The sequence below is a fragment of the Amblyomma maculatum genome, chromosome 2 (assembly GCF_055883805.1).
Source record: "Amblyomma maculatum isolate TAMU_Amacu chromosome 2, ASM5588380v1, whole genome shotgun sequence".
NCBI lineage: Eukaryota > Metazoa > Arthropoda > Arachnida > Ixodida > Ixodidae > Amblyomma > Amblyomma maculatum.
Window position 1 is genome coordinate 67,742,058 of NC_139345.1, and position 22,112 is coordinate 67,764,169.

The 22,112-nt window shown below is 43.8% G+C and overlaps 2 protein-coding genes across 2 annotated transcripts; one reads left to right on the forward strand and one right to left on the reverse strand.

The window, feature by feature from the left end:
* Window positions 1-213: 213 nt before the first annotated feature.
* LOC146198887 (transcription factor Adf-1-like) lies at window positions 214-3,706 on the forward strand. The gene is made up of 3 exons (XM_084594364.1): window positions 214-556; window positions 1,085-1,244; window positions 2,629-3,706. The coding sequence occupies exons 1-3, from the start codon at window positions 412-414 to the stop codon at window positions 3,032-3,034; spliced, it is 711 nt and encodes a 236-aa protein (XP_084450490.1). The 5' UTR covers window positions 214-411; the 3' UTR covers window positions 3,035-3,706.
* Window positions 3,706-21,991, reverse strand: LOC146198888 (glycosylated lysosomal membrane protein A-like). The gene is made up of 6 exons (XM_084594360.1): window positions 21,780-21,991; window positions 17,789-18,046; window positions 16,432-16,647; window positions 10,702-10,929; window positions 9,059-9,330; window positions 3,706-4,464 (listed from the first exon to the last, which is right to left on the reverse strand). The coding sequence occupies exons 1-6, from the start codon at window positions 21,840-21,842 to the stop codon at window positions 4,314-4,316; spliced, it is 1,188 nt and encodes a 395-aa protein (XP_084450486.1). The 5' UTR covers window positions 21,843-21,991; the 3' UTR covers window positions 3,706-4,313.
* Window positions 21,992-22,112: the final 121 nt, after the last annotated feature.

Below are 22,112 nucleotides of genomic sequence, written 5' to 3' on the forward strand. Positions count from 1 at the left end.
TTTCTCGGGAACTTGGGTAGCGAGCCCGGCGTAAAACGTCGCTGGGAGGAATCTTTTTGCTTTTGTGCTTTTTTCTTTTATCTCCTCCTCTTCTCGGGGGTGCGGTCCGGTCGCGGGGGAAGGCCGTGAGGGGGACTCGCAGAGCAAAAGGGGGGGGGGGGGGGTCGCTCCGACGCTGGTCGGCACCTCCCCGGGGGTGTGTTGGTTAGGGAGGGGGGACGCACATCGCCGCTCGTTCGGCGGCGGGGGTCAGTGTCTGTCTGTGCGGGTGCGGCGGTGGCGAGAGCGCCGGCTTCGCTTTCCTTTGTCCAGTGCGTGGACGCTGGCCACGCTTAGCCGCTGGCGCTTAGCTCCCGCCGAGAGTCGCCAGTCGTCGACGCCACGAGCGAAGCAGACTGATTCCAGACAGCGATGGCTCCGGATTCGGTCGAAGCGTTTATATCCAGCGTCAAGAAGTACCCGATACTGTACGACTGCAAGCGTCTTGGCTACAGAGATGTGGACAGAAAGCGGGAGGTTTGGGAAATGGTCAAACAAGAAACAGGAATGGACACCGGTGAGTGCAGTCTTTGCGAACTTGCTTGAACGTTGCGCGGAAGCTCCTGATAACTGACGTAAAACAGCGCCGATGCTTTTATTGCACCGCCTTTCCCGGTGTTTTTTTTTTTTTGCTTTTTTTAGTTCCTTGCTTTGCGCCCAGTTTTCGTTGACGCTGGTATAATCTCACCTGCCCCCCTTTTGTGTGTTTCATGCACCAAACAAAGACATGTGTTTCAGGTGACGGATCAGACGCAGCGCTCACGATTTAAATATCAGCGTCTTTTTTTTTTTTTTTTTAATTTTGGGGTGCTCAATTCACATTAAGCAGAGATATGCGTTGAATTTAAAATAATGAACACAGATTGGCGCATTTTCGGACACAAATGTTTTCCTACATTCCAAATGTGACGACTCTTTCGTACCGAAAATTATCATTTCCTAGAGTGCAGCTTCGTTACATAACAGCTCGGCCGTTTCACTTTGTCTTTCGTGCGGCGTTATTCGTCACGGTTTGCTTGATGCCAACATCTTCCTCGTTCTGCAGTTGACGATTGCCAGCGACTGTGGAAATCCCTCCGTGATCGGTACATTCGAGAGCTAAGGGCGTTGGAGCACCCCAGCCAACTTCCCTGGGAGGCGCGCAAGAGCAAGTGGACGTACTTCAACTCTCTGGACTTCTACAAGGACTGCGGCAGAGCCGCGAGGTCAGCCACGATCTACTTACTTTTTCGTTTTTCCTAATTTTGTGTGTTCTATAATTCTTTTCGTGCCGACGACACCGATCGGGCGTGTGTGTTATCTGCATGCTGTACAATGCTTCTTCCAGCTAAACCGCGGAATCCTCGCAGCTCAAATTTTGCACAGAAATGTCATTTTGTCGTTAGTATTTTTTAATACCGAAAATTTTTGGGGTATTTGCTAGCTGATTCGATCAGAAGTCGGATGTTCCCATCGTATGCGGCGATGCCGGTGCCATTGCTGGGACAGAGACTCGTCTTGCATCGCCGCCGCTGCATATAGTGGAAACATCCGACTTCTTCTGATCGAACCAGGCAAGTAACCCACCCCAAAAAATTCGGTATTAAAAATACTAATGACAAAATGCCATTTCTGTGCGAAATTTGCGCTGCGAGCATTCCGCGGTTTTTCTGGGAGAAGCATTCTACAGCACGCCGGTAATGTGCAACGTGCCGTGTGTGTATATATATATATATAATCACGTACACCGCGGAGCTCGTTTTCACACATTGATTTCTGAAGCACGTGTTAGGCACGTGCAGCGTCCTGGCCCCAAAGTAAGCTCAACAGTACACATTTGAGGACCTACCTATCTATTAAAAATACTGATTAGGTGCACAGACATCATCTAATTCCTAAAGCAGTTCACGTTCTCTGCAATCTCACAAAAGCTTGCAACACTTGTATACTTACAGCATCGATTAAGCTGGTTGGTTCAAATTGACATTGTCCATGAGCTGAACCGACATTGTCCATGAGCTGTGTTGAGCACTGGAACCAATGTTTAAAAGGATGTACCTGGTCGCACAGACAATGGTTGCACTTGACTTAGCACACCTGGTCCCGTATTCCGAGTTTGCGTCGTTATCGAAAGTGTCGCTATCTCCCCGACTTCGAGTAATCTGATTGGTGGAAACCCCGGAATATGATGTGGCCACCTCTTCCCGTTCCGTATTGGCAACACCCAGTTCCGGCGTTTCGACCAATCAGATGACTCGAGGTCACGTGAGATAGCGACACTTCGATAACGACGCAAACTTGGAATATGGGCCCTGCATGGACATGACCAATAAAGGCACAGGCACTGTGCCCCGAGATGGTACATGCATGAGTATTGAGCTTCACCTATTTTATGTACAACATAGCTGCAGGAATCTAGACAAGTCTGTTTAGGTCTGTACATCTTGAAAAGTAAAATATATAGACACAAGCCTCAAGTCTTCTTGGACACTTATTCCGATGTGCTCACATTGCAGCATACCTTTGACATGTAATTGTACAGTTGTGCAGGCAATGAAGTAACATTTTTGTAGTCAAATTTTCTCACTTGTGTGCCACTCTTGTTTCCAGAGCCAAACAGCCACTCAGCATTCAAGACACGGGTACATTAGACCACTACTCAAATGGAAGCGAGCCGGCTACTATGGATGACAGCTACATCAGCGAAGGCCCACCACCAGCCCACTCTCACTGCCCAAAACTGGTGCTGGGTTCCCCCCAGACAGCTCCCGAGGACTATGCCCCACTCAGACTTCACCAGAGCCCTGAACCACCAGAGAAAAAACCCATGCTCAATAATGAGTCAATGGACTCATTTGAATCAGAAGTGCTCAACATCTTGAATCGCCCACTGGATGAAGATGAATACTTTGCACTTTCCATTGTGCCTTCTTTGCGGCGTCTTCCTCTGAAAAAGAAAGCGCTTGCTAAAGTCAAGATTCTTCAAGACTTGGCACTGATTGAGTTTGGCGAATGAGGAGACCTCACATGTGTTACTGTTCTTTGTTGTCTATAAGTGCCATATTTACCAAAGGAAGCTTGGGACCAGTGCCACCATGAAGAAAATGTTTCATGCCTTTTCAACTGGACACAGCTCAAAAGATTGAGGACAACCTTGTGGCAGGCATCATCAAAAGAGATGACCTAAGGACTCGAGGAATGAAGCGTGGCAACTAGTTCAACAACAATTGTGAAGTTGTGCGAAGTCACAGGTTTTGCTTCAGGTGTTCCATTCTGATGCTGCAACCTCTCTGCAAGGTTTGAAGCGCACAGGCTGCTGGCTGGCTACGACATTCAGGGATTCCACTTTATTACAGTCACAGCCCAGCCTGCCAGCAAGAGCCAAGTCATGACGTGTACAAGGTGCACAAGCCTGGTTGCTGTGTCCCAAAGACAGTGATATTTTTACACGTGTGCCAAGGACACTGTGCAAGTGCCAGTCTAGAAATATGGCAGCAACACCACCACGTTGTTGCCGTTCATGTGCCAATCTCGCGATGCGTTTGTCACACAACACAAGCGCTTCATGCTGCCATGCACAGCCAGATCTCTGGAACTCTACTAGAAATTGCAAGTGCCTTCCAGTGCAGTGCAAAGTTCCATCCTCTTTTGTTTTTTTTACAAAGTGTTTGCTGTAATAAATTGCCATTTTGGTCATTTTTAAAGCGTCTTTTATTGCTGCCACACCTTTTTGGTATTTTCCAAAAGACAAGTGCATTCTCTTCACTTCGATGCTGTTCAACAGTGCAGTGAAAGGTATCTTAGAGGTATATACAAAATAGTGTAAAGCCAGGGAGCTATCCTCACAACTAGTTTCACTTCATATCAAATACAATACTAAAAGCAACTGAACTAATAACAGAAGTAATTTGATAGACCACATTAATGCAATCGTAATAAAATATAAAATTTCGCAGCAGAACCTAACTGCATGAGTATCATGGACTAGCAGTGACTACTGATGGAATGCGAAGGCCAGGTCAGTACCATCCGAGATACAAATCTGTTTACCTTAGGAGCAGCAGAAAAGGTTCCAAGTACTTGCATGGCTGCAGAGCCTGGTCTGAAGTGGGGAACCATCCACTGTGTTGGCTACTGATATCAGCAATTCTAGGCTGCTGCAAATTGCTTTCCTTCTTTCTTCCTTCAGGATTCAAACTTCCTCCTAACATCACACGCTTCACCATTTTTGCACTGCATGCACAGGTCCTTCAACAGTTGCAGTAACAGTTGTCCATACGAGTATGATGCACACATCACAATTTTGGCTCAGGTTTGTGCAGTGAGACGTAGATCACCGTGCCAAGAGCAACAATGGCTGGAATGCCAAGGCCAACAGATGTAACTGACAGCACTGTTGCAGAAACATGCTCCTCAGGCAACACTCCAAAGCCAGCTGACATTGCCCTGCATACAGAAAAACAAATGTGACATGAAGGTTCCATTGGTAGGCACAGAGATTTTATGAATTAATGGCACAACTCCCGAGAAGCGAGCCAAACTACATATAGTCAGGTAAGGCCGGTCCTTTACCAGCTTTGTTAGGGCTCAGCAATGTTCACAGGTTGCCAAGGCCTGAACTGTACATGTGTACACACTGGAAAAATTACATCTACTCCTGAAATGACAAAAAAACAAAAAACAAAAAAACAACATGCCGGAACAAGTCAATGATGACGCATTGCAAATACTTAAGAGTTGAGAAGTGGTTCAAAACAGAGAAAGTAAAGTGCATCTGGATGTGGCGACATAACTTCTCTTGAAATGACATCGCGCTGCCCACACGCAACCTAGGATTGCAAATCGATTTATATATATATATATATATTTATGGGGGGGAGATAATGATAAAACTGCAATCTGTTTTTAATGGCTTCACTACCAAACTCATAAGCTATGAGAAGAAGCCAGCTTTACGAGGGCCTTGAAGTGGTGTGGCAAAGCATGTGGCACATAAGAAAAAAAATAAAGCTGGCTGCAAGTGTGGAGAGAAGGCGGCAGGTTCTGTTGCGAAAGTAACAGAGTAAAAGTGCAGCGAGAAGTAGGGGAAAGAAGAAATGGCCGAAAGTTCACAGCATTGGGCAGCACGAGGCAGCGGTGGGAAGAAGTGGAGGCGTGGCATGTACTGTGTTGCCGCACATGCCTGTGTCGCGTGCATTTCTCAATTACGGCCTCTTAAACAATACCGAGATAATGGAAGACAACACTGCATTTACGCAAAGCTTTGGTTTTTGCATGAAATCAAACTCTGGTTGTATTCACAGCCACGTAGTCATGCTAATGCAGTACTTGTTTACATCTTGTGGAAGTACCGCTTTTTTATCTGATAACAAAAAAAAAATATCGCATAAGAGACTACAAGGGAAGGATGGAAGGTATTTCGGAGTGTTTCTTTTGTAATCAACAAGATGTGTTAGTAGGTAGCCATTTATTTACCAGATAGCATCTCCTTGGCCATGTCTTCACAAATGACTGATATAGTAAAGATTTTCGCCGATTCGAGTGACTTTACTACAGAGGAGTGCTGTAATGTGATGAGTCGCTGAATATATGAAAAGGAATATGTTGATGGAGCTGCAAGTTGCACAAAAGCCTGGTGCCATTTGTTAAATCAAATAACTGAGGAGTCAACTGTTAAGTGACAAAAGAGTTGCTTTAATTGGACATTACATGCAACACATAATGTCAGGCAGTTTCTCATAATGAAGTACGAGGAGAAACAATTGTGACCTTACTTTCTTGACCTTTGTGAATTGTCAGTCACTAAGATGAAAATTTATGACAAAAGTCAGAAATTAAACAAAAAATGCATTATTGTTTTTGTTATTTCCTTGTAGTGAGCAATGCTATTAAATGAAAAGCCTAAGCTCCACAGTTAGCACATGCCATTAGGCTTTGTTAAGCAAACCAACAAAGAATTTGGGAGTAAACTTAAAGAAACAGTCTACTGAATTTTTTACAATTGTTTTCTTGCGTCAATCAAAAGCTTCTTTCCCAATACCTGGCAGTGGCACTGAGAAATATAGTGCAACCATTTAGAACTTAATTTTTGGACACTATAGTCTTGTTTTCTCTATGGTAGACGGTGTCTGCAAACCCTGATTTTTGGAACATGATATATAGTTCGTAAAGAAATCTATGCAACTCTATGGACACAGTGACTACCGCGCTATTTAGGTGGCTTGCAGTGATAATATAGAGCATAACACTAACCAAGATGTACAGATTTTGCTTGAGATGACTAAAGTGGTTTTAAATAATACAGTGAGGAAATGAACTACACAAAGCTGGTACATGTATCACAGATGCATGAACAACCATTCTTGTCTGCAGCAGTGCTGTTGACGGCAGTGCCGCTGCAAGTGTAGCGGTGGGTTCGGTTGTGCGATTTCTTTTTTGACACAATTTTAAAACCAGATCAAGCAAGATTCAGCAATGAAAGTAGCTGCTCGTTATTCAAAAAGAGAAAATTAGGCTGCGTTAAGTTGATATGAACGAAAATAACTGTCTATGATGCTTTAGTATAATCATGAAATGCAATGTTATTCAATTCAACCACTGCAGTCGGCTACCATGTTAGCTGCAATGAGAGGACACAGCATGGCGCCATCATCTGCTCAAACATGATTTTTTTGACCAATCTAAAATATAAATTCCAGCCTAAACCACAATTTGTACCTTCACTACTGCCAGCAAGTGATCAGATATACCAGAATATAACGTTTTTAGAGTCATCTTTAATTAAATGGGCCCCGCAATGCCTGTCTGCTATGCTTTAGATCATTTCTTTATATCACGCAGATACCGACTCAGAAAGAATTATAGGAATCTGTGCAGTGGAACGGGAGTTATTAAAGGAAGAAATTCCGAAATATAAGGAAACTAAGAACAGCCTTCAACTCTATTTTCCCGGTCTTTCTTTTTCACATTTAACTCACTTAATGAGGACGTGTGGTGGGACCAATCGAAACACAGCCTACATGATCACGTCATTACAACATCGCGAAAGATGGCTTTTCATGGTTTCTTGGTGGTTGTAACAGGTTTTTGCTAAAGTTGACAACGTCTCTTCCATAGCTAAGACTGGTTGGGACCTCGCAGAAATAGAATGAGAAACAACAAACAGACAAGAAGTAGGCAGGGGAAAGAGACGTTTGTTTGTCACAATGCACCCTCAGTTACTGCGCTTTCCTCGTGAGCCCACTCCTTGACTGCCCCTTTCTCTCCAGCCACAGACACCCTACATTAGCGAGGAGCGGGTCAGACTATTCTTTCCTGCCTCATCTTGGCTGCATAGCTACCTGTGGCTATATAGCTGCAAGTAGCTGTCCACGTAATTCTTTGATGCAAAGTAGTAGTAACCAGTGCCTCTGTTGGTGCTTTTTGTGTCAAGTGTGTTGCAGTGCTTTTGTGTAAAACAAATATGTTGGATTTATTGACTTAACATAAAATACAACAATGCGACATGATATATTTTTCTTAACAGACCCAATGTGCACTGCATTTCCTATTTATCCAATCCTCAAACGACCGCCAGTTGAAATCATATCTGCTGCAAAGAACCACCACTGTGTGCCGACACCGTCAGCACCATGATTTTGGTTCTCAAGCAAATTAAAATATTAGGCATTGAAATATGCGGGTTACGAGCAGTGGTAATAGCATCTCCATAACTCAACAAATGCAACAAACAAGCAAAACAATGCACTCAAATTATGCTGCAGGACCCCTTTAACCTAGCCTTGAAAATTATGATGCAACAGCATTAAATGGCTCCAATTTGCAAACTCTCCTTGCGGATTCTTGTCCAGATGTATGGACTTCACTACTTGTCTAATTACTAATCTCATAATATATTCCTATAATATTTCAAATATGCTTTAGCATACGTTCGTATGTGAAAGGGCATACACCATACTAGAATGAAGCCCAGCTTAACCAAGCCTTACGAATGTGCTTGCGTGGCCTAGAGGTAGCAAGTGTGACCCGGACTGGAAGGTTCCTGGAAGGCTGATTCTGGTTGGACCCTCCCATTTGAAAGGAGCAGCCCGAATTGGCAGCTCCTGCCAAGTCGGCAATGTCAAGTGGTCACATGGTCGAAGTGGTGGTACCCATGCCAGCCATCAACTACCATCTGCCACAGCCATGCCTGCAATTTTTTTCTCACAATGCTGACCAGATTTTCTGGAGAACGGGGCATTTAACGCTATCACGTTTATATAATGTCATCCTGTTCATTATTTTAGAACTTTGTGTGCTGCATAATTGATTAGAGTAATCCTGGGGTAACAAAATTTGGCACAGATGGCCTTCAAGTTAACACAAACCAGTCCTCGAACTTGATTCAAGACACCCAAAGTAAGCCTGAGTATATGCTGATATCAAAACAAGTTTCACATCTCAGGCATGGACATAATTCCAATCTCGCAATGGTAGGGTCCTGCAACTTCTTTCTTCTCACTGGTTTTGTGTCAGAAAGTTTGTAATTTTGGCTCAGAAGTGTCTGTGAATGCAACCTTAAGGTAATAAACGCCCACAGAAGGCGGCACAAGATTACGGTGAATGTTAATGCATCGAGTCAGCATTGTCATACCCGAACAACTGGCTGTGTTCACGACCGGTTGGGACCATTGAGACCAGTTGAGCAAAGAGTGCCCCATCATGCGTGATGGCTATTTAGATTAAAGAACATTACATAATGCAACTTAGAGGGGAACATACACCCAGAGAATATGTTGGTAATTTATTAGGTGGTTGTGAATTAAAAAATAAAAGGGTACAGAAAAAGAATAGAGAGAAGTGGAGTCGAACCTATGTATATCAGCGTTCAAATATGTAGCATTAAATCTACTGCGCCATAAAGGCAACGGTAATGGCGGGCTTTAATTGCACTCCTATTTATTTTAACAACATTTCTACTATCCCTACAGTTAAGAGACCGGAATCATGCTGGGCATGGAGAGCCTGACTTCGACAGCCAACAGATATTCCCACTACTCACCAAATGGCATAGCGGTTTTCCTGGTACCATCCATCGCCTTCAGAGCCGAAAGACACAGAGATAGCTGTTGAGGCCACTAGTGGTGCTCTGCTTGTAAGCCATGCCGTTGCTACATTGAAGGTCCACCAACCAGCTGCAGGGGTGGAGTTGTGAATGGCAGCATCCACCGACAGCGTCACTGTCCTCCCAGAGTCACGGTAGCAGACTGGCTTCCAGTGGAGGTAGAAAGTTGACGTAGAATTTTCTTGCACATCAAACACGGCCACCACATTCTGAAATGTACAGGCAGTGGTGATGCGACAGGAGGACAGACAAAGGTGCCTCCATTTAGTGGGTAAAGCCACAATAATAAGATAACTTACGCCCCCTGAAGAAGATGTTTCACAAAATGGAATACAGTGAACGTGCACACATACAACAAAACCAGAGCTATGCCGTCTAAGACACCCCTAGCCGTGTTTGGGGCACATGTCAGAATATTTGTAATCTGCAGCCCACCTCTGCAGCCGACCCAGCGAAAACACGAACATGGGCAAAAGGTGCTAGAAGGCTGTTAGGCGCCATGTAATCAAAATCTATGTAAGCAAAGAGTGCACTGGGGCCGATTGATAAGATGCCTTGTAACACTGGCAAACTACGGATATGAGCACATATGTAAAGCGCATTCAGGGCCATTCCTGTGAAAACATTTCCAATCATTTCATGGCCAGATGCAGAGACACTGAGCATAGTCATCACTAGGATCAGTGAGCCAGTGCATCACCCTTCCACCCCTGATCCCTCACGCATGACCTCCTCAACCTACCAGTGCTGTTCATGTACCACCTGGTACAGTCCACACTCCTTAATGATGCCTGTGGCAAAGAAAAAGCAGCAACCAGATGTCATGTGAAGTGATCCCTGTTAAAGCCTTGACAATCAATAATCCTGGTACAATGGGCCTAACTGTCGATTTTCTTTACCACTTCCTTTCCAAGTTATCACTTTTGTTTTGCGGATCACAGATACGAAATGCAGTTCACATATTGGGTTGCATGCCCTGAAATAACATGAATTGACCATAAGAAAAGCTCTGTCTGTCTGTATCTGTGTACGTGCCAACGTCTTTTGTACATGAACTGTTATAGCTGCACTAAAATAGTTGCAATTCATACCAACCAGCTGCAGGTGGAGCTTTATCAGATTAGTTTTGTCATTAATGTGGTATGCATACACCTCTTCTGAAATGCTTGTAAATAAACAATCCAGCCATAACACAAGCAAAGAACAAACAAACAATGGAAAAACAGGAAAACAAGAAGGTCAGTACTTGTGGGAATTGCAAAAGCTATGAAAGTTACATGTTTATGCTAGTGTAACATAGCAGCTGAGCACATTCCGTCTCCTTCACTAGCAATATGGCTAGCGATCAAATGCGCAAGTTGTTCTAATTACATGTGGTAGCATTATAAAGACAGAGAGAGAAAATGGCCACGGTTAACAGTTCCATAGCACAGTACGAACAAGAACTTGTAGGAGGGAAATTCTGGCCTAAAAGAAAAAGGCACAAGACAACAGCCTACTCATTATGTATACGGTTTAAAAGAAAACACTAAAGAAATGCTTATATTCATAAACTTATCTTAGATGGCAATTCTACTCACTGTAAAAACACCCGGTGTGTACTCGTCATCAAATGTTGTCTCTTTGCTGATGCTGTAGCTTCCATTTTGAGAAGAGTCGTCAAGTACGGTTAGCTCAAATGCAAACTGTGATGTCTTGCCCAGCTGAGGTGACAGGTCGAGGAGAGACAGCTGCATTTGGCTGCTGTTGCTGGTGTAGAAGAGGTGTGGAAGCTGGGTGTCATGGCCATCACTGTCTCGGACTTCAAGCTGACGAGAGACAAGAGTAAATTCTCAAAATCATTTCAGCCTGCTGCATTACAGCTACACAAAGAAACGTTTGCTGTTCCACTGCAATACACTGAAGCAAATTCTCCCATCACGTATAGGACCCCGATCAGATTACTGATTTCATTGTGTGTACATGATGTTGTGGACCAACAAATGCAGTGTAATATGGGCACCATGCGCATCTAACTCCAGAGCGACGCACGCACGGCACAAGCGGTGGTGCACGTCCAGTGTGTGAAGGTTGTGTGAACTCATCACAGCGGTTGTAGTCTGACTATACTACTGCGGTAGGCCGGAGAGCTCACTTCAGGCACAAATAAGCCCTGCAAAGAGTACAAGAAATCTTTCTGCTGTTTACTGCAGCAGCACCTGAACGAATTATCTTGTGATAAGTTTAACAGCTTGCTGACCTGACACTGGGAGCAGGAACGACGCCTGCACTGAAACTAGTTTTACGCCACTGTTTTGTGCTTATATTCACTGCGATGGAAAAGGCTGTGAAAAACTAAACAATTGGCTATTTATGCCAATCTCTAGATCACTTTCTCTGCAAGGCCTTTTTCTGGGTAAAAGGTCTCTCGCTTATTCAACACCCTCGCATGAATTTTCGAAAAGAGTCCAGTACCCCTGAAATATAGAAGCTCTGTACATAATTGCAGCGGCCGATTGCATGCAGTCGTTTTTTGGACAATGCTTGGATACATGCGCCCGAGCGATGCGAACTCACTTACCTTTTCTATTTTGTAAATTGCATAAAAAGCCCACGTTGTCTTTCTCTTAGCTATCTCTCTTCGTCCCTTTTCTTTCCGCCGGCCACAGGTCGGGTTCTTGAGACATTAGATAGTAATTGCCATGGCCTACAACACTATTTCCTTCTTTTTGTTTACCTTCTTTTTAATAAACCACCGCCATCTCCCCAGAGCACAGGGACCGAGGAGTCAGTGAAACCACCCTTGGAATTCTTTATGTCCTTGCCTGCATTTTCTCTTCCTTTTTTTTTTAACAGCAAATATGCTGGAAGCTTCAAAGGCAACATGATATATATTGTACCTTTTGTGCCATTATACAGATATGGACAAAGTGAGCGATGTGGGTTCACAGAAAAAAAAAATTTTCCGGTGCAGTCAGGCTCGGGCAATGCAGGTGAATAAAAATTGAAGCAAGAGGGGAGCATGAGCGCTTCATTCACAGTAAATATATTAGCAGACTAACTAGCTAGGCAAAGCGGATTTACGCGGCATCCACCATCACATAAACTTTCGTCCATGGCTACACCTTTTGACAGCTTTCCTTTACGAGTAGTCTGGTGACGTTCTGAGTTTCTATTAGTTTCCAAGAATTTTCCAGTCTCCTTTCGGGAGGTCACCTTTTGGTTTCTAACCAGTCTACTGAGCACCTAACTTGGAGATTTCCGCAAACAATCCATTGCTGGAATCGAACTGCTATTCATAACGTTTGTGGGTGACTGGTTATCAATTATGTGTTGTTCCACTAAGAAAAAACTGCCACAGTGGCAGTATGCTTGCATTTTTCTGCAGTGCCCGCCTTTCAGCTGCAGTTTCTGTGTAGTGCATGTCTGCGTGGTGTATGCCTGCACAATGCACCATATCTAGTTTTCCTCAAAAGTCAATTCGCATTGTCGACATGGCCAAAAAAAAAGAGCTCGGTGCCTTTAGCCAAATCCTAACCGAAAAAAAAAAAAAAGAAAAGAAAAGAAGTTGGCCAAACGCACTTTTCTCCCGGTTGTGCAAAGAACACACCTAGAGTGTTAATTTCATCTGTTTCATTAAGCTCAAATGGCTGTTTCGCTGCTGTTTCGAACAGTAGCATACATTTGCCTCAGACTGCCTCATGATATACGTCGAAGACAAACAAGCTGTTATATACTCGGTATATGAGCACATGAACAACATATACACTCAATGGCTGCGCTGAAAGATGCCATAAAATAAAAAGTGAATATCGTAAAAACTGCCGCTTAAAGAGTTTGTCGCCCTTTAATGCAGCAATACTGACGGAGTTCTCACTTGCAAGCTAGCGAATCCATGCGCACTTGTATCAACAAACGTTTATTTTGAAACTAGTGTAACCAAACTCATACGATAGCTTCGTCTTTATGACTGATATGACTTACTGCTGCTTATCTAAACGCCAAATCTCACACGAACGATGCCAGAACATCAGGAAGCAGGCCCGCTTGTCAAAACATGCGCTATACGGCAGCAGCGCTATCACTGACTCAGCCGCCATGTCGTGCTGTCGCCGCACCACCTACAAGAGCTGGAACGACCGCATAGGGCCGCATCTGTTAAGGTGGTAAATTTTCTTCAGAAACATGAACATAGCTACACACCGAGTACCATGCGAACCATTTGTCTTCCCTCATGGCCTACTCAAATAGGATACATCTGTTAAGGTAGTAAATGTCCTTCACAAGCAAGAATGCTAATAGCTATACACACTGAGTACCATGCAACATGCAGAGGATGACAGAACATTGAGTTCGGCACTGCTAAACTAACCTAATTAAAAGAGAGCCACCATTACCGCCCTTCCACAACATGGCATCATGCACTGCTCAAACTTTGCCATCTTTGCTGAGGTGAAAATTATAAATTAATAGGATGAGAGATTTAATGCAGAATCCACCTGATCTTGTGTGTTCAGGCCAAATATGTCAAACCTGACTGTCAGGTATGTCAGACCATGGTAAACCTGACTGGTTAGACTAGTGTGGACAGGTATACAGCTCAAACCTCTAGAAATTATGTCAGGTCAGAAGAGAAGTCAGCATTGCATTTTCAGTGCGGTGTCAACATTACTTGTTGCCACATGTTCCTTGCAAAAAAAAAAAAACTGCTTATTTTGCAAACACATTCTATAACAAAGCAGAGTCCTTCAATACTCCTAATGGTCATGAAACTCCCGCCAAAGTATGGTTCGCTGACAAACGCGGCCGCGAGGGGCGCTACTGCTGATTGAGGAGCCGGGAGCAGCCATCCGTCCCGGCGGAGTACGGTGTGTTTGCACCCGAAATTCTTGCTTTCTCGCTCCTGCTCCTGTTTTTATTACTTTGTGCAAAATGGAAGCGGAGGTCCTGTATCTGCTGCACATGCATAATTGTAATACAGTTTAAGCTTAAATGAAGAAGGCGCTGCCGGCAGAGGCGCGTGCAACTGACTCCTTACCCTTGACGGTCTAGCTCCTGCCGGGAGATTTCTTATGTGGCATACGAAACGTTGCCAAAGGGTGTGGTGTGTTCATTAACCTACAACATTAACCTACCATGGAGCAGTGCACGGTAAGGTAAAGGCTGTGTTAGCAGACAGCACTAAATGGATTCATATTGCGCTTGGTACTCAACCGCCTTGCTCATGTGGTAATCCGACATCAACAGAGGTTTCGCAGTATGTCGCTTCATCTTGCTGCACGCTGGCGACTAGATGGTGTGGAATGCTACTGGATGGTTCATCACTAAGCGTCTGAGACTGTAGCACGCGAACGTGCAAAAATGTCGCACTCGTTGCTGCTGTGTGCAGCATTCAGGTGCTGACCAGAATAGTGAATTTTCACTCGTGATACTTGCACAGCAGATTTTCACTTGTTCTTTTGAGTTTATTATTGCACATTTTGGCGCGCATAGGTTTACCATTTTGACGGCATGGTTACATGATTTGTAAATTGAAAATGCTACGACATGGCGTCGCTAAATTCTCTAACCCCGATATAATAACGCTGTCTTGAATTTCATCGCACTTAGATACACATTACAGCTTTTGCACTAAGGTGTTTACTATAGCAATGTAAATTATTTTCTCCAACTTAACCACTGCTGTCATTGGCGGTGCACACGAGCAAAATAAAAAAAGCGCGCTCCTTATACATAATGAACAATGCATTCACATACTTTCACAAAGTTTGGAAGGGAGGAAAGCAGCGAATGGTTTTCCAAAGAAGCATTTTTTGGGGCTGACAAGCGCCAGCAAAGAAATGCACACTAGCCGATAACAAGAAAGTACTTGCCGCTCAAGAAAGCGCGGGTAAACGATGGTAATAACTATGCTTCTCTCACAGTATTTAATTGCCCCTTTATCTATTTAGCGACGTGCATGGGGATCAACCTTTTGAAGTGACTCAGGCTATGAGAGATGCCATAGTGGTGAGCTCTGCAAATTTCTACCACCTTGCGTTCTTCCACTTCAACTGACGTCGCAATGCAGTACACGGCCGCCTTGCTTTTTGCTGCACCAAAAAACGGCCACCACGGCCGAAATTTGGCCCGGCGTCCTTAGGCACAGCAGTCCAGTGCCACAACCACTGCACCACCGCGGCGGGGCAGAAGAACAATAACTGATAAGAAGAAGTACAATTGTAAAGTAAGCAATTAAAGTAAAAGTAAATTTGTAGAAATCATAGAGGAATGAAAAGCAAAACAAACTCATAACGGAACTATGGCATGGAACTCGCAATGCTTTCGCATTTCTGCACGTAAGGATACCCACCTATGTATAAATTTTTTGCCAAGTAATCGACATTACTGGCTGCTGTATGTAATCTCTCTTGTAAATTTTATTTACGTCTGCTCCACAGTTTTTATTTTTCGTAACACAGTGTCTTTTTTTATATGCCATTTCAAGCGTAATATCTTTCTTTTTTTCTGTGCTGTGTTGTGTTGTGCGACGTATATTTCTTTGCGCTCCTTTCTGCAATGCCTTTGGTTTCAAAGCTTATTTAAATAAACAAATATGTGCTGTCAATGTTCTGCCTTCGCTGGATGGACATTTAATATGTACACGCAGAAATATAGAAATATGGCGCCATTTGGAGATGGACGAAGACATGGTTTGGCCGTCGTTAAATACCATGGCAGCCTTTCAAACATTTTCGGAGCTGCTACAAGCATCAAGTTTGAAAGCTTTTGAAAGACACAAGTTTCCCATTCACTTCGAATTTATCGTACCGCGCAAGGCCCACGGTACCTATATTGTTCCCAGTAACACATACGATTGGGGAGTCAAATCAGAGGTCACAAACTTTTTTTTGCTGTATGTCGCGTGTCCTAGTCTGTCGTAGTTCGATACCATACATGAAAAAAGAAAGCGACACCTTTTCTTCGTTGCTCCCACAGCCGTAGCACCAGACTATCACGCAACAAGCTGACAGCGTTGTTCGCAGAACGCAATGGCATTACGAAAACAAGCGCAATTGCATACTTTGACAAAGCTCCAATAAAACCAGTGTGAAGTGAAAATCCTACGAAAGCACCCCACTACACATTGCTTTCCCCGCAGACGGCCGCCCGTTCCGCCGTCCGCAAAATTATTCCCCTCAATCGATGTCAGCGCCGCTATGCAGCCAGTCTGGGCAGCGTACCAAGCTCTCCCATAGAGTGATGGAGAGGTTTCATAACCATAAAACGGTATTGAAAGACTATGATCAAAACAAAAAACCAGATAAAGTCAAAACTAATGACAAGCTTACCGTAAACTGAATAGTGCCATTGCGTGAGAAAAATCCCTCGTCACGAGTAGACTTTGTTCCATTAGCAATGAAAGTTGCAGTGACGATGCTGCTGCCATTGCCAACACAGCCCTCAATGCTTCTCCATAGGAGATGGCTCTGGTCAATGACATGGGTGCCATTTACCACTGTGCTGTTCATTTTAGCCTTGTTGTCAGGGTCATTGTACTCCCAGAGCTGAGGAAAGGCAGAACAAAAGGATCAGGAAATAGTAAATTAACTTGTACACAAATATCTATTTCTTATGTTTCAGTTTGTTAGATGCACATTACAAGCATTTGTCGTTTCAGAATTCATCTGACTGCTGTCACCCACATAGTGAGAAGCTACACAAACAGAGCACTAAGTGCTGTGCTAAGGTATGTTCACAAGGTAACGAACTGGCATGAATTGAGTTCCCAATACCTACATAAAAATGGCAAGGCTGGTAAAAGCCCTCCAGGCCAAGCTTGAAGAATGAACGACAGATGACAAATCATTACTGTATAGTTTGACATAAACAATGACGACTGAAGCCACTGCTTCAGTACTATCAAAGCCTGTGACCAAGTGCTTTTAGAAAAGTACAAGGTTCCAGGCTGCTAGCATTATATACCAAACTATGTGCTCTTTGAAGAATGCACAAAGATCTGACTTTGAAATTTTTTTTTTTTTTTAAACAGCAAAAGTCAGGATAAATACAAGTGCTGAGAGAAGGTGCTTCCAGCAATGGAATAGTAAAGATAATTACTATTATTAGTCCACAGCAAGAATTTAATATGCCTTGCAACTTTCCACTGCTGATGCCTTTCTACTGAACCAAACATGAAAAATAAAAATGATGCAAAGTAAATCTTGAAAATGACCTGTAGACAAGCCTTTTTCTTCTCAATAATTGCTGAAAAGGCATAGAAAGCGCCTTTAACCACAAAGTCCTGGTTTTCATTCTTGAACCTGACTAGGATCGAAGGGAATAAAGGGCACTATAGTGGAGTGCCCCAAGTTGATCTCAACCCAAGACGCTCAAAATTAGGCTGAAACCTTCCACTACAATGAATCGCTTCCAGCATGAAGCTGTTCTAGTGTCCACCGAAAATGGTAGCCACTGTTCCTTTCCTTTCTCTGTAACCTATAGTTTTCATTTTACCCAACTAAGCGTTCTATATTTTTCTTATACACTAATGCAATAATTTTCTGAATGTTGTTGCTTCATTATGTTACAATGTCTTTTTTGCTGTTGTGAGGAGGAGGTTCTTTTTAAGTATAACTACCACCTACTTTTCTTTTTTTTTCTCTCTCTCTCTCTCGATAAAAGCCTAATTGCTTATATGACTCTCACCTTTGAGATGACAACAGCTGAAGAAGACAATACAGGCCCACTAAACTTGAATATGGCTTCATTCAATTTGTGCTTGCGCAGTGCATCCCAAGAGATGTTGGTAAGTTGGCTGTCCCGAAAGGTTTGGATACTCAATGCTGCAGGTGCTCCTAGCACTGACCAAAAATAATGGATCGTGTCAATTGAGCCTTCAGCTGTTACGTAGCATAGCCCACATTCCTGCTTGGCATCACAGAATGGGTTTAGATGCGCTGTGAGCTGGAAAGAAATCAAAGTGTCCATTCGTGTCAGCTGATGAGAAGGCACACAGCATATAAATGCAGCCTCACCACTTAGATCTGCATGTTTATTTAATGCACATACAAAAGAAAAGTACAGAGGGGGACAAAAGATGTACTCTTGACTTTTTCTGTAAATGCTCACACAAAAACAGCGATAAAAGTTCCCTATTCCGGCCTTTTATTCTCTTTCCATGATGCAAGAATAAGAAAGCACAGGAGACCATACCACATGAGGCGACAAATTTGCACAAGCAGTATTGAGCTCGTTTTACAATTATTGCCTTTACATTATGTCTCAAAATCGGTTTTTGCTGTCAGTGGGTGAAGGATTCTAGTGGACGAAGATGGTGAGAATGAAGACGGGTGGTGGATGCCGTTTGGTGGCATGCAGGTGGCAGATGCCTTTTTATTAGCAAGTGCTCAGAAGATAGTGGTCTCACACACACAAACATAGTGAGTTTCCAATGAAATAGGATTATACGCTGATGCAGTAAAACGGGATATGCGCTAACAGATTAGTCGAGCCAATGGCTTAGCGCATTAAGAGGCAAAAGATAGTTAACATTAGCAGCCAAGAGGTCTAGAGTGGCAGACAGCTTGTTTTCGTGTTTCTCTACACATACATACATGCATACTCAGCCTTGTTCTGCTTGTGCTCTTTGATTCGATAGCGTTCCTGGGTCCGTTATCCGAGTTTGCATCATTATTGAAAGTGTCGCTATCTCTCTGGCCTCGAGTCATCTGACTGATGGAAACGCCAGAATCGGAAGCGGTCATGACATCCGGTTCCGGTGTGTCTACCAATTAAGATGATTCGAGGCCCGGGAGATGGCGACACTTTCAATAACAATGCAAACTCAGAATACGGACCCTGTGGTGGTAAAGGTCAGTCTGGCGGGTGTAAGCGACAAGAATAGTGGTGCTGGTAAAAACATATTGAGCATGAAATGTTTTTAACACTCGTTGCTGGCACACCACTGGGAAGAATAGGGCATTGAATTGGAGAAGAACATGGAGGTGAACTGAAAGTGAACTGAAAGTGAACTGAAAGTGAACAAACTTTTGTGGGTCACACCCTGGCACTTACATGCATGCCGCTCAAGCAGTGCATACATCAAAAAGCATCTTTTTTCACTCTGCACTGGTTTCATTATTAAAAATTGAAAAGATGCAAAGCTATCTTGCTTCTCAGTGAACACCTCAAATACCCTGGTGTCTACATGCTGTACTTTTGATACAGCAGTGCATGCATCAAGTGCCTTCACCTCACAGTGGTTTTATAGCACAAAATTATCTTGGTTCTCAGTGGACACATCAAACACGCCGTCAACACAAAGGCAAACCTAAAGACTTCGGCAAAACTTTCTAATTTTTCAGTGGGCACCTGAAACACTTTCTCCTATGCATGCATGATGTGACACCGACTCTACCAATGTACACGGGTATTCACATGACGTCAAAAGCTGACGTCAGTGTACAGCCAATGCCATCTTTGCATCCCGTTTGGACTGGTGCGGTTGGTAGCTCAGCTGCTCTTGTGCGTCCGTTTTCGCTGTCCCTCTACCTCATGCAAGCACTAATGTAATGAAACTAAATCGGAATCACGAGTGAGAATTTGAACTACCTGGAAAGACTGCGCAAAGCAGACAGAGACCGGTGCATCAAAAAATTGAACTGTGTGGAGTGGATCGCGTTTGTAGTCGATGTGCCGGACTGCATGGTAAGAGTCTATTTGTGGCCGCCCACACATAAATATGTGCGCATTCATGAGTTCCTTGTGCTTCGGGCTGGCTTCATCACAAGAAACCAACTGAAAGCTGGCAGATCACTTGAAGGATGCTGCTCATTAAAAGCGCCTGGTTTAAAGATTCATGGCTGAAGCAGAAGCAACCGTGCATTGCGAATTTACATGCGTGTTGTAAAATGCTTCTCCCAGCTATATGTTGAATCCTTGCAGCTTAAATTTCTCGTAGAAATGGCATTATGATTTTTATATCAAACTTGTTTATTGTACTTGCCTGATTCAATCAGAAGAAGTCAAATGTTTGGATCATCTGTGGCGGCAACGAAGCAAAAGAAGCTGTTGTAACAGTGATGACACCAGTGTCGCTACCAACTCATTGCGTTGGGGGCTCGAAATTATTTCTTGCGATATGCACAAACAAAATTCTTTAAATTTACTGCAGTTTTGGACAAACTAAGTTTCGCTTGTTATTATTGATAAAGAAGTTTATAAAGCTCTTCAAACCTTCCGCAAAACAACTCTGCCCGTCTATGTTTCTTCGCCGAATCTATATATTCTTGTTCCTGTAAACAGCATGAGATGGCGCCGCAGGTGCCATCGCTGAGGCAGCGACTTGATACAGCCGATGCCATTGCAGCAGACACAGATGATGCAAACATTCGACGTCTTCTGATCAAAGGAGGCAAGTATCCCAAACAATTTTGACAAAAATGTTTTACTACCAGGTGCCGTTTCTGCATGAAATTTGAGCTACAAGGATTCAGCAGTTTAGCTGAGAGAAACACAACACACGTTATTTATAGATCACTTAAAGCCACTGCTAATTAACTTGTTAACCACACAAGTCAATCACCCTCAGTGTTTGTCGAGCCCTCCTTTCAAGGCTTCGATTGTGCAAAACACAACGGGAAGGTGCTGGTGGCCCACTGCACGTGCATGGCTGGAAACGGTGAAGCATGTATGTTGCTGCGCTACTCTTTTACCTGGAATATGGCGTGTAGATGCACGCCCAACAGTCGTGCACAGATCGTGGCAGCAGCTGCCTGCCAGGGCACCTCCGGGAGATTTCAGCCCAGCCCATTTTTGACATAGATTTCTCATCTTCCGTGATCTCACATGGTTGGGTCATACCACCCATACGTGACGTCGCATCTCAGAGAGTTGTTTCGTTTGGCCAGTCTTTCGTGTGTACTTTCGGAACATTAAAAAGGCCGAAGTCCTTCGTGCAGCTTTCCAGCTTCCGTTGCTTACTCTGTATATAGCTATTATAGTCTACGGCAGCGCAATAACCCATAGCTGCGGATGCCACAGCTTGTGTGGAACCGCAAGACAACACTTGGTACGTATGTTCGCCCTGTTCTTTCAGTAAACACAAAAATGGCCGACTGCGCCACAATTGCCCACAATGCACCGCGCACGGCGCGTCAGTGAATACTCCCTATACCCTACATCTGGTTCTTCAACTAAGGTAGTAAAGATAATGTTTCGCACAATTGCTTTGCGTGAATTTTCACTACTCAAGCATTCGTGAAAATATTCGACTCGGTCCTATCGCTATTTGATTCGCATTCACTTTAAAGTAACACTATTCGTAGTATGTATTCAATTTGGCCTTGAAAAAATAATACTTGCACGCCCCTCCATTTATTACATGTATCGCTGCTTTCCTTCTAATGACATGCAATAGAATGCAACTCCTTCTTGTCTGTCGCGGTGTTAAATTTGTACTCTGTTAGTTTACAGAAAGCATATCAAATTGCAGGATTTAATGAACCAATAAAAGCCAGCTATGACGACGCGAGGGGAGCCTGTCAACGGGAGAAATTGTTTTCGCGTTAAGTGCTCCCCTTTTCACAACCACATCAACCACAATCCGTGCTTGCGAAATTCCTGCCAGAAGGCAAATTAATCAGCAGTAGACAAGTGCCAACGCGAACAGAAATGTGACGCTGTCAGTGCTACTCACCTTTCTTTTATCTTCGGCGTAAGCGGCTGTTAGCACGGCAACAAAAATAAACTTCGCAATCATGACTACTTTCTATTTCGTAAAGCACTGCACTGACTGCACGCCCAGTTGCCTAGTCACGCGCCTATCATCTCGCGGTTACTCGCAAGCGAAAGTCTCGCCAGTTTCGCCTCGCAACTCGGCCAAGCTGATAACGCCGATTTGACTTCCCTCGCACTGGCGAGTCACGAAGAAGTGTCACAGTCGATAGCGACAGTGACACCTATACACCACATTTACGCCTTTATGCAGTTTTTGTTTTGCTTCTTTTTTTTTTTTAATATTAAGGGCAGT

Bases quoted from the DNA above. Each gene is read 5' to 3' on its own strand.
- LOC146198887 (XM_084594364.1), top strand. From the start codon at position 412: ATGGCTCCGGATTCGGTCGAAGCGTTTATATCCAGCGTCAAGAAGTAC. The intron at 557-1,084 runs GTGAGTGCAGTC...CTCGTTCTGCAG, and splicing joins AGAAACAGGAATGGACACCG to TTGACGATTGCCAGCGACTG. The intron at 1,245-2,628 runs GTCAGCCACGAT...TCTTGTTTCCAG, and splicing joins GACTGCGGCAGAGCCGCGAG to AGCCAAACAGCCACTCAGCA.
- LOC146198888 (XM_084594360.1), bottom strand. From the start codon at position 21,842: ATGATTGCGAAGTTTATTTTTGTTGCCGTGCTAACAGCCGCTTACGCC. The intron at 18,047-21,779 runs GTGAGTAGCACT...ATTTCTTTCCAG, and splicing joins ACGCCGAAGATAAAAGAAAG to CTCACAGCGCATCTAAACCC. The intron at 9,331-10,701 runs GTGAGTAGAATT...TGTACATTTCAG, and splicing joins ACACACCGGGTGTTTTTACA to AATGTGGTGGCCGTGTTTGA.